This window comes from Botryllus schlosseri, chromosome 10 (genome assembly GCF_051294905.1).
Source record: "Botryllus schlosseri isolate E-star chromosome 10, Bs_hap1, whole genome shotgun sequence".
Classification (NCBI taxonomy): Eukaryota; Metazoa; Chordata; class Ascidiacea; order Stolidobranchia; family Styelidae; genus Botryllus; species Botryllus schlosseri.
Window position 1 is genome coordinate 10,843,398 of NC_137245.1, and position 17,454 is coordinate 10,860,851.

Sequence of the window (17,454 nt, forward strand, 5' to 3'; positions counted from 1 at the left end):
AACAACAGATTCTCCTTGGCACCGATTCAGATTTTATTCGATTCGTTTCAACGGGAAAAATATTACATTCCGATAAACTTGATCGAGACCGGATAAACTGGTAACGGGTGCACAAATATCGAACGTCAAACCATTGGCTATTTGGTACAAATCTGATTTCTATTGATCAGGTCGTGATATGCGCCCATATTACTGCAGTTACAGTTGAATAATTATCGCACATTTGAAGATTGAATTCAGCGGTGAGGCTTAATGTTAACGAGTACAGTGACAGTGGTAAAACGCCGCATCAGAATTTTATTGCTGTACACAGCAATGGCATGGAGTAAAATGCGTTCTAGTGTAACTATGATGTTATCGACAATTGTCAAGTATTCATTATGGCGTCACAAGCCGGCACGGCGGTACCGATGTCTGCATTGCTGCATCCGATATTAGTGATGCCTGACAGACTCTAGATTACTATAGATAACTAACCTACGGGTAGATTAGTAATCTATATAGACCAGGGGGCTACCATTCGGCTATAGGGTCACATGCAATTGACGAACGAGTGCGTGGTCCACTAGCCGCGTCAAGCGCGTAAAATGTTAAAAGTTTATAAATACACTAGGTCAATAATATTATTACATGAGTATATCGCGGATCTACTGTATACCGCGCGCTGGGCTCAGTTTGTAAGGACGGGAATATTCGGCATCTGGACATATCAATATTGAAGGTTTCCACTGATAAGCGACAATCATTTTGTGTCTACATTTCATCGTCGACGATCCTTTTGCGAGCGCAAATGCGAAAAGACTTTCTCTCGTAATTGAGCATATAGTTAGACTCAAACGGGTTAGTTTTTTTTCATTTTCAGGTGGCGTAGGCTACCAAACAAGAAATCGTAGGACAATTAAACACGCGATGCGTAAAGAAAGATTTTACTACTATTTTAGGTTATTGTAATGTACGACGATTATTAAAAATGTGACTGGACCCCGGATCTGCCAATGGGTAGGAAATGATAATTTACTCATCAACATCCCAAGTGTCGCGTCCAGACTAATCAAATTTTTGGTTGGCCTTGCAAGTTCACAGTCTGAGCAATTCATTTTCGATAATATATAATAAATTTAGGAAATTACCTCGAAGGCCAATCAATACCTTCTCGCGTGCCACATATGGCCCACGGGTAGCGAGATAGCGCAGTGGTATAATTTACGGCTGCAACACTCATGGGTTGCGGGTTAGAGTCGGACCGAGGTCGACTTCAGAATTCTTATACCGAAAGCTTGGAGGTTTATCTAGGCTCCCCATCGCCGACCTCCCTACTACGGTAGTGAATTGAAAAGCCCAGACTGAAAGTGAGCCGTGCTATAAGTCGGCAGCAGAGACCACGATGGGGACGCATGGGAGTGAGAGACAATGAGAGACGTTCCCAACAAGACAAAAAGCAAAGACCAATGGCCTTTATGAAATTCATGTCATGGAGCACAAGGCCTAGAAAGGCGATAAGCTCCACTGTGTTGTGCCTATCGATACAATACAATAAAATCTAGGCTCCTTCTCGCCGTATCATCCGCGTAAGCAGTGTCTTACAAAAAGCGGTCCGTGGGTTGGCCACTCCTGATATAGACAGACCCATTCGACAGCTTTCAGAGCCGCAAGCGGAGCAGTGGTAATAATGCGTCTCCAGAGAGCTAGAGCCGGAGCTAATCTATGATAGAAGATAGCTCCGGAACCGGAGTTGGAGCAATTCAACATTTACGGCTGCTCCAAAGCCCTGGCTGTAACTAGGAACCACCAACCACAGCTTCGTAGTGTGTTAATCACAATATTCAATACAAACCTGCGAGGTCTTAATGTCATGTTTCTTTTGTTGCAGTATATCCTGCATCCTGTACCGTGTGATCTACTGTTTTTACAGTTCACGAAAAATAGATACTCGTACATGAATATCATCGGAGTTTTTAGAATCGGATCACTGTCCTTTCAAAAGTCCGGCCCAGCAGTCGGATCGAAGTCGGACCAGAGAATTAAAAACAGGATTGTTTGTCTTCACTTTTCATTAGGTCAGGATATATCAAATATCCAATTTTACATCTGACAATATCTCGCTGCAACGATTTTCATTGAAGCAACAACACATCTTATGCAAGCATATTGCAGACTTGGACAACTAGATTATTCCAGTTGTACAATTCCACTAACTTAGAGCGAAATGCCGGTAAACTAATTTGTAAAATCTTTATATGCTCTATTTTTAATTCTTATCTAACTTATTGCTTTCCTGAAAATGCCTCTTTGTCCCCGGCATTTTGCAGCAAGCTAACAAGAATATCCCTCTCGGGCAGGGAAATCAAGCGCCAATCCGCCATCTCATCACTTACATCATACAGTCAGTAGTTATTATGACGAAAAGTACCCATACTGGCATAGGTAGGAAGCGTAGCTAATCGATAAGACTCACCGGTGTTGCTGAAGACCGAATATCCTCTGGCGGCATATAGAAATGCTGAATATGCACTGAAGAAATATTTCTTCTTGAATTACTATTTACTACTCCCTCTTGTACAGAAACAAACGTATACAGACCTACACCTTTTTGACACCCGGTTTCCTCGTTTCGTTTTATTAGAATATTTATTGAAAATGACAATTCGAAATAACTACGCAGTCAGGTATATTTGCTGACCAAAACCTACTTATAGGAGCACGATAAACACAATAAAGTATAACGATATCAAAGTGAAATCACCAATGTCATAAAATTAACCGTACGATTGCGTGCGGTTCTTAAAACAAAATGTTTCATAAGCGATCGAAAGTTCTTCGATTTTATTCGCTTTTTAGATAACGAGTAAATGCATAGTATATCTTCTTGGTCAATTAAAGTGCGTCGAGCGTGTTGGGTCTGGTTTCTGCTAGAGAAATTGAAACTTGCGATATAAAGGCAAATATGTGACCTAATTGGGAATTTCACATCTTGGTCGACGCTGACGAATGGGAATCATGAGGTTGTCAACGCGGAATGGCCTGTAATCGGAAATCAAAAGATGCAATAGACGCAATCAGTGAAGGAACATTTCATAATGAACAATGTTACCTCTAAGCAACACGCGTGCGCGGCCACGAACCGCACAGAAAAATCTGTGTCGCACAAAAGAATAAAATCGAAGTGATGACGTTTTATTAGTAGTTACGCACTGATGTCCAAGAGACCGCGCAGTGAGTTGGTGAGTACGCGAAGACTCGTGAACATTAGAGGGAACATCGATAATGAATATAACATTTGAGATAGCATTTATATCAACATTGATATGAATATTGGGGTACTGTGTATCCAAGCTTCTTCGTTATCCAGCTTAGCTAGCCATAGTATCTTTCTACAATCGACAGTGTGTGTCTATACATATAAGTAGGTAGAAGGAAATGTTTTTCCAGGCAATGACAATGATCTTCCTTATCGGACCAACGTCCATTCTCATTGCTAATCTCTTACTCAATGTAGTGTATACCATGGCGTGTCGACTATAGATAACTGATCTTCGGGGATTAGATACCTATGTTTTGATGCCGCCTGTATCACAAACGTTATCTTGGTTTTAGGACACAGTGGAAATTATGTTGCTTTCAGAGGCGCCAGATTCCTGCCGAAACCGCCTATTTGAAAAAATCCTGTTTGGCCTCCAAACCGGTCACTGTCGCCTGGCGGCACACCTATTCAAAATAGGCTGCGCCGACTCCCCCCTTTGTAATGTGTGTTACGTCCCCGACACGGTTGACCACATACTCTTGCATTGCGAAAAATATGACTTTCACCGAACATTTCTTGCCGACGCATGTACTACGCTCAATGTACCGTTTACTTTAACCAATTTACTTACTATGCGGCAATTATTTACGCCGGTCGCCGAGTTTATTATTTCATGTAACTTGTATATATAGTTTGAAAGTTTATATAGTTTGAAATTTAACCCTATGTCCCAGAGCACGAAAACTAGATCCTTGATGACATATTTTGTCCGTGGTGCACAAGGCCGGAAACGGCGACACGCGCCACTTAAAACTCCTCATAAATAATAATAATAATAATAATGTTGCTTTCTTAGCTACGCTAATCAGTGCACTAAAAACATCTGGCCCTCTTCCCCTGCTGTGGAGATGTAGCGGGTAGGTCGTCAGTCTATCTTGTTTTTATTTATAGATTTTCCGTAACTTTTTTTAGTTTCGTTATTTTAGTATTATGTCAATTATTTACACAGTTTTATGCCAATGGTTTATTTACCTTTCGTTTTTTCGTTTTGCTGTTCTTTCTTTCTTTAAGAACAACGGCAACAATTTGACAGTTAAGTTTCCGGAAAAATTTCGACAGGGGTAGGCAGAATATATGATTTATCCATAGGGGTCCTTGGTAACAAAAAGGTTGGGAACCTCTCATTTAACTGTTGGTCAAGGACTTGTTGGCTCATTTTGGAGAAGAATGGGATGGAGTTAACATGTGTTCAGCTTGCGATATCGGTCTATAATGATTCTCGAGGAAACTGCTGCGATAGCTCAGAAATTTTGAATGGTACTTCCTGCAAGATGTTTACAAATAGTGCAATGTAAATAATAGCAGGGGGTTTCGGGGGTCGCGTTTAAGAACCTCTGAATTAGATGGTGTTCTGGTAACCTTGAGCCTCGATTAGTATTTAGAATTTCCTATCCGTTGCAGCTTTGTTCATCCACATTTCGATAAGACCAGGGGAGGCCAATAGGGTTATGACTAGAGCCCGACCGATATTGGATTTCTGAGCCGATACCGATAACACCGATATCCAGTACCTCCACCGATAACCTCGATATATTCAGCCGATATTCAAAATGTATGGAATCTAGCTCAAGGCCCATATTTAACACCTCAGAGCATTTATTTCAACAACTTTACAGCCATTGATATGCTTGAACATGAAGTAAATGATCTAGGGGCTATAAAAATATATCAAAAGCACCAATCCAGCAGTTGCAGATTACAGTTCACGAAGCACAATTTCTCGGCGCTTTCTCCAAGGAGTGAACTTCTGTGGTCTCTCATAAATGATGTATATAGTACTAAACACAGTGAGCAGTCTTTCACTTGGTACCTAGTGGCACAGCAAGGATTGGAAATCTTTCTTCATTTCGGTTCCACCGCTCCCTTGCAGGGGATCTTTCCTTCAATGGTTTCACCAAATATTGATATTCTTCTGGCAGAGCACCTGGAGCCTTCAGCACATCATCAACAAATAGCTGAAGAGAAAGTTGAAAACAACTCAAATTGTCCATGTCTGCAACTGCTCCACCCATCCCCCTTGGGCCTTGACCATGACCAGCATTTCAACAATCAATTGATCAATATTTTACGCTCTCTTGTCAGAATTGGCCAATGTCATCATGGAATCAAAAATGTTCGGATCTGTTATTGGCTTTACTCCACCTTTGCTTGATTTTCTTGCCCTCTATGCTCGCATATTTCCTATCATGGTGGCCCCGCAGGTCTCAGCCCTCAGTCAGAGTGTCAGACGACTTCATACATTACTGGTATAATTAGCTCTGTTGGTACCGAACCAATAGCACTATCTTCAGAGAAACGTTTCGACGCGACGCTTTTCTCTATCATCACGAGGGCCAGTCCAGCATGATTGAAGTTCTCATTTCTCTTACTGATTGAAATCTTCCGCAGACAACTATCCATCCAGGATCCAGCTGCTCTCTGTCTTTGGTGATCGATTGATTACTGCAGGGGGATTCCCACGAAGTCAGCGGGGCATAACGGTGATTAGTTATCTACAATATTTTTCAGATAGGAACGCCTACTGCCCTCTATGCAGCATGCACTATATGCAGCTTGGCCATTTATTTTTATAATTTACCACCCTCACGTCTTCTATCGACTTCTCTGACTCCCTGCCACCATGTTGTGACGTCACGAAAAAGGCCGATATTTTTTTACCTTCAATGGTCGATACCGATATTTCTCTCCAAGCGTGATATCGACTCGATATTATCGGCGAGCCGATAATCGGTCGGGCTCTAGTTATGACTGGAAAAAATTTTGCTTGTAGCAGGAATTAATGAAGATTTTGGTATAAATTACCAAAATTATAATTATTTTGTTCAAATCGTGAAAAATGTCCCGCACAAACTAACTTCAACTTTCGACAGTGGTCCAAATATAGAAACAATTTACAATTGAAAGGTTATTCTTTGCTACAAATTTAATCATCAAATATTTGTCCTTTTGCACTTCTGGTAAAGTTATTCCATCAATTTGACTTTCCTTTCAGTAATTATGTGAGTGCCAGAGAGATCTACAACGGACTTATCCGACTTCCAATGGTGTTGTAAGGCACTTTATTGCTGCAGGACATTCGAGCTCAAAGATGGCAGCAAATATTCTTTGTTGTATTTTAGAGTCCGACCGATAATGGATTTTGGGTCGATACCGATAAAACAGAAGTCTCACACCTTGACCGATAACACCGAAACATTCAACCGATGCTCAAAAGAAGTCGATTATATCTTAATAATGACATTTTCAAAGCATCAGTGCATTTATCTGAACAGCTTTACAACCATTGTTAAACTTGAACATGAAATAAACCAAAACACCTGTAAAGTGTAAGCCAGGGGTGTCAAAGTCAAGTTAGGTCTCGAGATGGATTCAAAAGTTTTGATCGCTCGCGGGTCGGACCAGTCAAATGATTCCAATAACAGCAACTCGTCACCCCTCCCCCCAAAAAAACATTGGTCTTGGGTCCCCCATAGGGTGATAACCGGCCTTCTGGGGGCTTAGTAGTAGTGAGGGTAACTGGATTTCGTGCCAGCCCTGAGGCTATTTACGTTTGTCGCTCTCCACTAGATTATCGCGATGCGTATTTAGCACTATGTATCAGATATTCTAATGTTTTATGAATTTCAATACCGATTTTCCATGTGTATTCAACAATATGTATTGATAATAACTTGCTTCCAAGGGATGAATAAATTCCGAGACTTGATAATAACTTGGTTTCGAGAAATAAATATAATTCAGATTATACATAAGTTTCGAAAACTATGATATCTATGCAAGACGTCGCCCTAATTGCCACGCCCATTTTCATGCCCTAAGGGTCCATTTTGTAAAAGTGATTAAATTCCGAGACTTGATAATAACTTGCTTTCGAGAAATAATAACATTCAGATTATACATGAATTTGGAAAACTATGATGTCTATGCAAGACTATATTCGCCAGATATTATATTATGTGTGTTTAGGACTGTGTATTTTCGCGGATAATATGATCTCTCAGATAGCACTCATCAGCGTTGAACTAGGCGTGGTTTTTATGATGATATATTAAAATTCTACGCACATTTCGCGCGATAAACATAATATTAATCCCTAGTAACGTAGTCAAACGCATAACGTAATTTACGTAAAATCGGTAGTGCTCTGCGAAACATTCGGTGCCGGCCATTTAGGCGCCTATGGAATATCATATATATATGTCGATATTTCGATGTTTTCGGTCAGCACAATGGCATTTCTTTTCGGCTAAGTTCTTCTCGCTGCTGATCGTTCTGGCACATTTCTCGGAGTCGCTGTTAATTGGCCTATAACTTCAAATGATGCGACAATGGCCGACGCCGAGTTGTCCATTTCTATGAATCATGCGTATTTCTGTTGGGGGAAGGGTACCCAATAATCAATAAATTTGTTCATAGGTAAACGCGCGCAGCGCAAAGTTTTTTTGAAAAAGTTGCATAAATCTCCGAAAAAAATTATATAATTTATGTTAATTCACGAAATAATTTTGGGCCCCCTTCGAGCTTGGGTGCCCCAATTGGAGTGTTTGGGGTGCGGCAGGTATGGTCCTCCTTCCAATTCGATACCGTCGTTTTCCACTATAATTGCATTATTATCAACGCTATGCATAATAGTATTTTATATTATATCACGGATTGTGCGGGCTCTATTGGAGCAACACAGTCAATTACAAACAATGGAATTGCCAAAATTCGATGATTGGCCGATTAAATGCACATATATACCACTGAATCAGGGTCTCTAACGACTATATAAGTTATAATATTTCTAGATTCCTTCTGTATTAATCATAATGCATCGTTGGCCCTACGTATTCGTGGTGAGGAACCCTAGAGATTGTAAACACGGGCGTTGGAAATGTTTCATTTTTCTTTTATATCACCTGACCAATTCACCATTCAAGTTTCTCTAGAGCAGTGGTTCCCAACCTGTGGTACGCGTACCACTAGTGGTACGCGAAGGTCTGTCAGGTGGTACGCGAGTAGATTCCGTTTTTGCGGTCGGATTGAAGGGAGTAATGATTTCAGGTGCGGTTGATTTTGAGTTTTTTGACGCCGTCGTCGTCGTGGTAAGGCACGTCGTGGCAAACGTCAAAGAAACGAAACCGACTCATGCATGACTTTCGATGCGCTGTGAGCATAGTGTCCTATATGGTGTGGACACAAGAAAATCTCACGGCTCAGTGAAATTGGTGTACGTCACACTTTCTATTTGGCTAAAGGCAATTTGACCGGATTGCCGAGCGTCAAATTTGATAAACTGGTATTAATCGATAACTACCGCGGTACCGATTGCGAAAATATATAATTTATTCTGTACGTGGCGCTGGAAACCCCCAAAATCAGCCTCGAATGTTGCGTAATGGAGTTTAGTATTGTGACGCAACGACGTCGTCTGAGCAGCTCAGGATCAAGTGCGTACGAGAGTGAGAGTGTGAATGCTTAATCGGGTGCGCAACAAATGGCCAATACGCTTGAGGTTTGCGCTGCTTCTCACCTGCTACCATTGTTGCGTAACAATATCCAACTCCGTTACAATGCAACATTCGAGGCTGATATTGCGGGGTTCCAGGACCACGAGCAGAATAAAATTTGAAATGTTTTAATGAGTACCGCAGTAGCTTTCGATTGATTTCCGTTTTATCAAAGTTTGCGCTCGGCAATCTGGTCAAAAATGACAGTCTAATTACCTTTAGCCAAATAGAAAGTTTGACGTAGACCAATTTCACTGAGCCCTGAGATTTGCTTGTGTCCACACCATAATTTACAGGACACTATGCTATGAGCTAACGTATTGCACGCATCGACCAGCTAGTGGAAAATAAGCAAATGCAGCCATTGCATTTTGGGTTTGTCAATGTTATTTCATTATGATGTTCTTGTGACTGGTGGTGAAAAAACAATTCCATGCATCTCATCAACCCTGGCTGATAATGCCTAGTTTATTGGAATTTCTTATTACTCCTCGCATAGGTCCAATAAGTGATTATGACGTCATAAATTGTGAATTTGAGGTAGGTGGTACGCGAGCACTGCATAAAACCTCGAAATAGTACGTGGGTGGGAAAAGGTTGGGAACCACTGCTCTGGAGACCGGCGCTGGGGCCTTTTGGGTCAGAGTAAGGTAAACAGAAGTGCAACCAAAGATATTTGAATTATATTCTTCGTGTAGCTCCGTGTATTTTACAACGGTGTGCAATGGTTTTGAATTGTAATTTCCGCCTCTGTGACTAGTATAATTTGGTCCATTTTTCCAGAAAACTCCTAACTCAGTTTGCACTTTTTTCCCTTCCCGCAATGTAATGTCAATGTCACCGACTCGTTCCTGATCGCTATTTATGTTAGAACCCAACCCTGACTGCATCTGGTTATGATGTAGTTTATGAGTATGCTCGACATAACTGTCTTGAGGGATTATTTAGTAGTTACGTGAAAGGATTTATTACTATAAATCTCAATTTCTGTTAGAAATGTGGTGGATTAAACAATAATTTTCATTTTGCTCAGAATGGCCCGGCGGGCCGCGTGATATGGTCTGGCGAGCCGGATAAGGCCCTAGGGCCGTATGTTTGACACCCCTGGTTTAAACAAAAACCTCCCGCAAAAAAATTTCCCAGTTTTCACTGCATGAAGGATAGGCTTTCTTTTGTAGATACAAACTATATAATATGTATATCGAGTAATTCGAATTTAACTGACACAATTCCAATTGCGAAGATTTAAAATAGTATTTTGGTAAATTATGATTGCCCAGATTGAATTAATCCTGTCGCGTTCTTGTTCACAGTCAATAATAAATATTTATTAAATATTTATTCATTTCGATTTTAGATGCAGACTGTATATATCATATAATTTTAATTGGTCTGATGCATATCGAACTGAATATTCGAATAGACGGAAGTAGAACAACTGAAGCTATTTTCGGCGGTCTAGAAAACCGATTAGAGGCATATGATGCATGGGAAAATTTGAAAATGTCATATCATATGGGACATAGCATCTATTGATACTGGACGGCGGAATGGCTTTGTTGTGAAACTGCAACATGCAATGATGGGCAATGGTTTTGGTGTACCAGAACATGCCAACATTATGTTATTGAGTCTTGAAGCATATATCAGACTTCTTCAATCCCACGTCTTAAACAAATCCAACTCTCAGCTCCAAATTTGGAGGTCAATTGGTAAAGCACAACGAAAACAATCCACCAAGCCAGAAATTCAGATGAAAATATTAGAAAACCGAGGATGGACGAATGGTTTTAAGTTTATTTTTGAGCTGTGCATAGCATGCCGCTCTTTCAAAGAAAACAGTAGAATACCACTAATCAAATGGCATAAACTCCACGGTCTGCGCAATGTGAGATGGAGCTCGTACTTTCAAATCCCCAGATAGAAAGTAATTCGGCAGATATCATGCCTATTCATCCCAAATGCGTGTCAGGAAGCCTGGTACTCTAAACAGATGTCGAAAAATGGAATATAGTAGAGCGCGGCCGATTATCGGTTTGCCGATAATATCGAGACGACATCACACTTTGAAATAATTACACTGGTCTACAAATTTCAAAAAAATATTTACGCCCAAATTTTTAATGATTTACTTAGGCTAATTTTAGGTTGCTGAATCCGATTATGTGCTCATAATTTCTCTATCACGTCAGATTTTTTCGGTATGAATTTTTTCTCATTTTAATAAATTAATCACATTTCGGCTATCGTTAGTGACATTACGGTGATCGTACAGCAGCAACAGATCAAATACTGTCATTGAAATTATCTATCATGAAACCTGGGTGGTTGTAGTATAGAAGGAAAGAGTTTTCGGTGAACTCGAATCCAGTGGTTTTCTATCTTCCTTCAACCAAGAGCTGTTTTCGACCTTAAAATTACACTGGTCAACAAATTTCAAAAAAGAAAAATTGCCTAAAAAACTTTAATGATTGATTAAGGCTAATTTTAGGTTTCTGAGTCCGATTATGCGCTCATAATTTCTCTATCACGTCAAATGTTCTCGGCATGTGTTTTTCTCATTTTCATAAATTGATCAAATTTCGGCTTTCGTTAGTGACATTACGGTGAACGTACAAAAGCATTAGATCAAATATTGTTATTGAAATCATGTATAATTATGAAACCTGGGTTGTTATAGAGCAGAATAAGTGAGTTTTCGGTGAGCTTGAATCCAGTGGTTCTCCCTTCTTTCAATCAGGACCTCTTTTCGGCCCATAAAATTATATGTGGACGCAACCATTTTTAGTCGGTAGCAGTTATCGCCTTTGTGTACCACTCATCGTAGCGATTTTAATTAGTAGCTCCATACTCAATATAGTTCGGCACGTTATCTTTATACATCTGTCCTGCTGACTTAATCGAACAATGCATTTTTGACAGTACACTGCTCTTTCGTCAGACGTAAAAGTTTGCAAACAATAAACATTATATTGTTAATATATTATGTAGAGGAGAGTTGTTCACTCAGGCACATGACTCAAATTTTTTGCCCTTTAAGCTTGTTTTGAAACATTAACATGCAGGCAGAGGCGTTCAAAGTAGTCAAGAAAGCTACTCAAGTAGAAGTAGAAGTAGCGACGAAAAAATCTACTCAAGTACGAGTAGAAGTACTTCTTTGATAAGCAACCTATAACTACTTGAATTAGAAGTAGAATTGATCGACTTTATATCTACTCAAGTAAGTAAATAGTTGTGAAAACGATCGTCATTCGTTCGCACGAATTGTCAAAAGCTGCAAATTGAGATATGCGAAAGTTGCAGATTGCATCATATTGATCGACAGCATAACCACTCGTCCGCATCATGGGATGACAATGATAGCATTGATCTGGAAATGCGATACTGATCCTCTGTTTACTCGAACAGCCCGTTTTTTATAAAATATCATGATATGGCGCCCTCCCCCTCATTATAAGGCCCGTAGTTTAGTCGAAGAACAATATAGAAAAGTTGAATCGGTTTTCGTGTAAACATTTACGCGGTTAGTAAACGTTACTAAAAATATGGTTGATCGTAAAAATGTCATATTGTGTAGCTTTATTTCCGAAAATCGTATTTCATGTTTTTTATCGAGACAATTTTAACGATGGTCTGCTAAAACAGGTCTACACGCAAAAAAAATCAGAGCCCGCTTTTCCAGATTATGATACGCCATGGACTGCTAGATTACGATATGATGGGTAAATGCTAGATTGCAAAACGGTAGTTTCAAACGTTATGATGGGCCATATATACTGTCATGAATTAGGTCGTATGGGCGACAATGCGGTGCGAAAGGGGCTACACAACCTGCTACCTAAATAATATTCACTTTCGTGAAAACATATTTGTAACTCAATATCTACTTTGTGTGAAGCGCGACGGAAATTCTGTGTTTGACTTAAATTCTCTTCAAACTGAAAGTTAGAACTCTGTGAAAACAGCCCGAGAATTCCCCAGTTTTTATTTCTATTTGGAGAGTTACACTACTTCTACTTGACAAACTGAAAACAGCGAAAAGTAAGTGAGTAGCTAACAAAATATCACGAAGTGGAAGTAGAAGTAGCGAAAATTCTATCTACTCGAGTAAGTACCAGAGGTAGAGGAAACTACTTGAGTACTTCGAAAAAGTAGAAGAAGTACTTCGTTACTGACCACCTCTGCATACAGGATATCTGCTTGTCCAGAGAGAAACGTGCTTATCACGATAACTTGAAAGAATTTTCTCCACCTGTACTTATGATGCTAGTTTTGCTCCAGTTTCCATATACTGTGACCTTTTATCGGAATCGAGGAAAGCTGTTTCTGAACTGTTATTCTTTTAGTTTTTGATCATGATATGAAGGGCTTCCTTTGCATTGTCAATGACAGACAGCCAGATGAATGGAGACTGCTTGTTCACAGCTCAACACGAAACCAGAAGTGCGTGCGTCGTGGTATACTCACAATTCAAAAAATATATATATTGGTTCCAGGACAGTCGATCCGTCTCGCCATAGGACATACTGTGGCCTACACCAACTTGGATGTTTTATATGCTGGAACAGAGCCAGATAAGAGCATTGGTTAATTTCCAGTGATGTTAATAATTGATTCCGGGGCTTTGTGTTTCTGTCTCGCATGAATAAACGCCAGGTCTACAGATAAAATTTTATACATTTTTGGCGGTTTCTGATTTGCCGTAATGCTTTTTTAAAACCAGAGTAGTTGGCGGCGTTGCTACTCAAGTAGAACAAGTAACGGCTTATATTTCTACTCAATTACAAGTAGACGTACTAATTTCTAAGACCAGTCAAAAGTGCTTCAAGTGAAAGACGAAACGAAAGGTCTCCGAAGTACTCAAAGTCAGTCAGTCTAAGTATATTTGGTTAGGGAGGTGCTCGCATTCAGCAGTTAGTCGGAGGTGGCTACATCCGAATTAGCAAAATGAATCTTCTCGGCGAATGCAAAGTGTCTAAAATGACACTGCACATTGCAAGAATATTCGGAAATATATTCAGTTACTAGGGATGGTGTGAGCCTCTGAAAGGTTCAGGTTCGTGTGAACGCGAACCTTTTTGAAACGTTCTGTGTGATCGCGAAATAGTCCTGTAGAATTTGCGCTCAACCTAGAAAAAATTCTTATAAAGACGTATTATATACCGTTGGAAAGATAATTTTATCAGCTTTTCAATGATGGGTTTTGTCATTTTTTTTACCTTGGGGAAAAAAAGTTATGACCAAAAACGTTCCAGGGGGTAAAGCACTATTTTGTCTGACATTAAAATACAATTATAAACTAAAACACGACACCTTCGTAACAGAATACAACACCATAACTTGGAATATCACTCTCAGTAAAGCAAACTAACAATCGAACAGCAAAAAAAATGAAATATAACTTTATTAAGAGGTATTTATCATAAGTTAAGGGGGCAAAAATTGACCGAGACGGAGATAACACTGATTTACGAATTTTGAAAATAAAATAGCGTCAAAAATTTTAATGATTGATTTAGGCTAATTTATGGTTGCTGACTCCGATTCTGTGCTTAATTTCTCGGTCACGTCAGATTTTTCTGTATTAATTTTTCTCATTTTCATAAATTAATCAAATTTCAGCTTTCGTTAGTGACATCACGGTAAGCATACAATAGCAACAGATCAAATATTGGTATTGAAATCATCTATCATGAAACCTGGGTTGTTGTAATACACAATGAGTGAGTTTTTCGGTGAACTTGAATACAGTGATTCTCTATCATCGTCCAATCAGAAGCTCTTTTCGACCCATACATTTACACTGGTGAACAAATACCAAATACCATACTTGAATAGAGGCAGATATGTTTTTAAATGGTATCGAGGCTTTTTGTTTGTGTTTTGCAATATTAAACGCCAGTTCTAAAAAGCTTTGCATTTTCGGCGGTTTCTGATTTGCCGTAATATTTTTACTATGAACTTGAGCAGTGGTTCTCAACCTTTTTGTATTCTCGGACCCCTTTTGGACCCCCCCGCCCCCCAAGTTTTAGTTCAAATTGAGCTCAAATATCGTACAATCGTCATCTGTCTTGTGCAACTGATAACTGTATGCTAGTGATAAACAGCAACAGAATTACTTTTCTTGAAAATAACAGCATTCTATTTATGTAGAAATTGGGTTGACTTTTATTATTTCAAAGCTAATTATTCAACTGCATTCATTTTTTGAAATACGTGGCCGTGTCTTTAAAATATGCACTTTCGATTTCATATCAACGAGTGCTGAAAATCCATTTAGACAAAGAAAGACGGTGGCGAATGTAATAATAAGGCATAACGGTTCCAACGACACATTTGGGTATGATCGCAACAATGATGACACCAAAATTGACAAACAATTTTTTTATTGAACATATAACGTCAAGCCTGTTAATTTATATCTAGCAGCTCATCTTGAAGTTATTAGTGAAATGGTTATGTAGGCCTATATCACAGGAGAAAACGGATTTTTGCGAACATTTCAAAGTCTCCGTGATTGACTTTACGTATCAAACCATTTATTTTTTACCCAATGCCCAGCAAAACACCTCTATACAGTCGAATATTTGTATCAGTGGGCTATTGGCAATTTAGCAACTAAAATGAGTCCACACAGCAAGATATTCAATCTCAGACAGCCATCCTGTTGATGTGAGTTATACTGTAATGAAGCAAAACTGCCTCGTGATTTTCCTAATTTGAAAAATATAAATTAGCTTATCAACCATTTTGTAAATTCGCTTCGCTTCGTGAACCCCCTGGAAATGCTTCACGGACCTCCAGGGGTCAGGGGTCCGCGGACCCCTGGTTGAGAACCACTGAACTATAGTTTGTAGTGATTGGCGTTGCTACTCAAGTAGCACAAGTAACTCCCTATATTTTCTACTCAATTAACAGTATAAGTAGTAATTTTTAGGACACGTGAAAACTACTTCAAGTGGCAGAAATATCTAAGGGGGAGGGTGGTCGCATACTTTCGACAGTTATTCGGAGGTGGCTACATACGAAATCGTCACATGTATCTTCTCGGGCAACGCAGAATGTTTATAATGACACAATACCCATTGGTATAACATTTGAAAATATATTCAGTTACCGCGCTTTAGGGACTGTTAAGTCTACTACATTCATGAAATCATTTGAAGCCAACATCGTCGCGGAGCGGAGCTTTGTTTGGGATACATTCGTGTTAAAATTAATAATGTGGGCAGATATCTCCATGACATTCCCAGTTGATTTACTAGACACACAAAGCACTAAAACAAAACCCAATGCAATTAATTTCCCGTATTGCCAATCACAAATGGGAATTCGGATTGCGTACATCTGGTTCGAAGCACATGGTATGAACCCTTCCCCGATGACTGTTATAACAACCTTGATTTGACCCCGAATATACCACATGCAATTAATATATATATATATGCGATTGAAGCGCAAAATATTTCCAATGGTAAAATCTCAACAGGAAAACAGCGACCGGACTTTGACCTCTTACCAGGACCGTAACTGCCGCACCCCAAATCGTCCAATTGGGGGTCCCGAAATTATGTCGGTGAATGAACATAAATTATTTATACATCACTTATCGACAATTTATACAACTCTTTTCAAATTTTTTTCGCGCTGGTCGCGATTTCATGTTGCCAAATTTTTGATTATTTAGTACCCTTCCCCCACGAAAAAAGCATGATTTATAGAAAATAAAAAATAGGCATTTTGGCGTCGACCATTACCACGCCGCGATGCTCGAAAACATACGAAGTATTTGCCAATATGGTACTCTGAAAAGTGTGCCAATAGATCGCCTGCGATAAAACCTTAGCCGAAAAGGATTGCCCTTATGTCGACCGGGAACTTCGAAATAAATATAAGCCTATCTAATTTTCCATAGCTGCCTAGATGGCTCGTGTCTAATTATTCTATCGTGGCAATCTGAACCCAACAGGTCAAATAACATTTCTCAGAGAGAAAATATTTGCCAGAGAAGAAATACGAATTTTCGATAAAGCCTCCACAAACGTTTCTTGGATCTCGCATGGTTTCTCAATAAATTACGGCATGGTGTGTGGATGTACTGTAGGTCTTATGGCCATTTTCTTAATTTTTCTGAAAAGTTGTGATCAGCGTTTCACAATTCAGTTTCAAAGCATGACCAATTATAGTGTCTAAAGTAGGGTTTCATTTAAAACAAACGGTGTTTTGAAACACTTTTTTTTAAACATATTTTAAACGAAAGCGTTATTAAAAAACAAAATTGTATTTTTTTTCAAGTTATAAAATTATGCCATAATTGTGAATTGTGTAAATACTTTCCAAAAACATGTTGTATGAGCACACGGACAATTACCACCAAATTTAGCCGACGTATATCGTTGGGATGGTTGGAACCCTAAAAAATAGTCGGTTCAACAGTTGTAGTACAGATATTTTGTCAAAGGGGCTATATTTACCCTATATTTTCAACGGTATCCATATACCATCCATATATCCATTATGACGTCACAATTCAATATTCATGACGTCATGGCTTAAAAACAAAAAACCAATGAAAAACATGTTTTAAATTAGGGCCTTGTTTTAAGTATGTTTATTTTTAATTGATTTTTGTTTTAAATGCAACCCTAGTCTAAAAAGTGT

General features: G+C 39.2%; 1 protein-coding gene across 1 annotated transcript in view; it reads right to left on the reverse strand.

The window, feature by feature from the left end:
• Nucleotides 1-2,601: 2,601 nt before the first annotated feature.
• Nucleotides 2,602-17,454, reverse strand: part of LOC145449103 (uncharacterized) — a 70,936-nt gene continuing 56,083 nt past the window's right edge. The window contains exon 10 of the mRNA XM_080327576.1: nucleotides 2,602-3,021. Within this exon, the coding sequence (XP_080183702.1) occupies nucleotides 2,996-3,021 (26 nt within the window). The 3' untranslated portion in view covers nucleotides 2,602-2,995. The remainder of the gene's footprint in view (nucleotides 3,022-17,454) is intronic.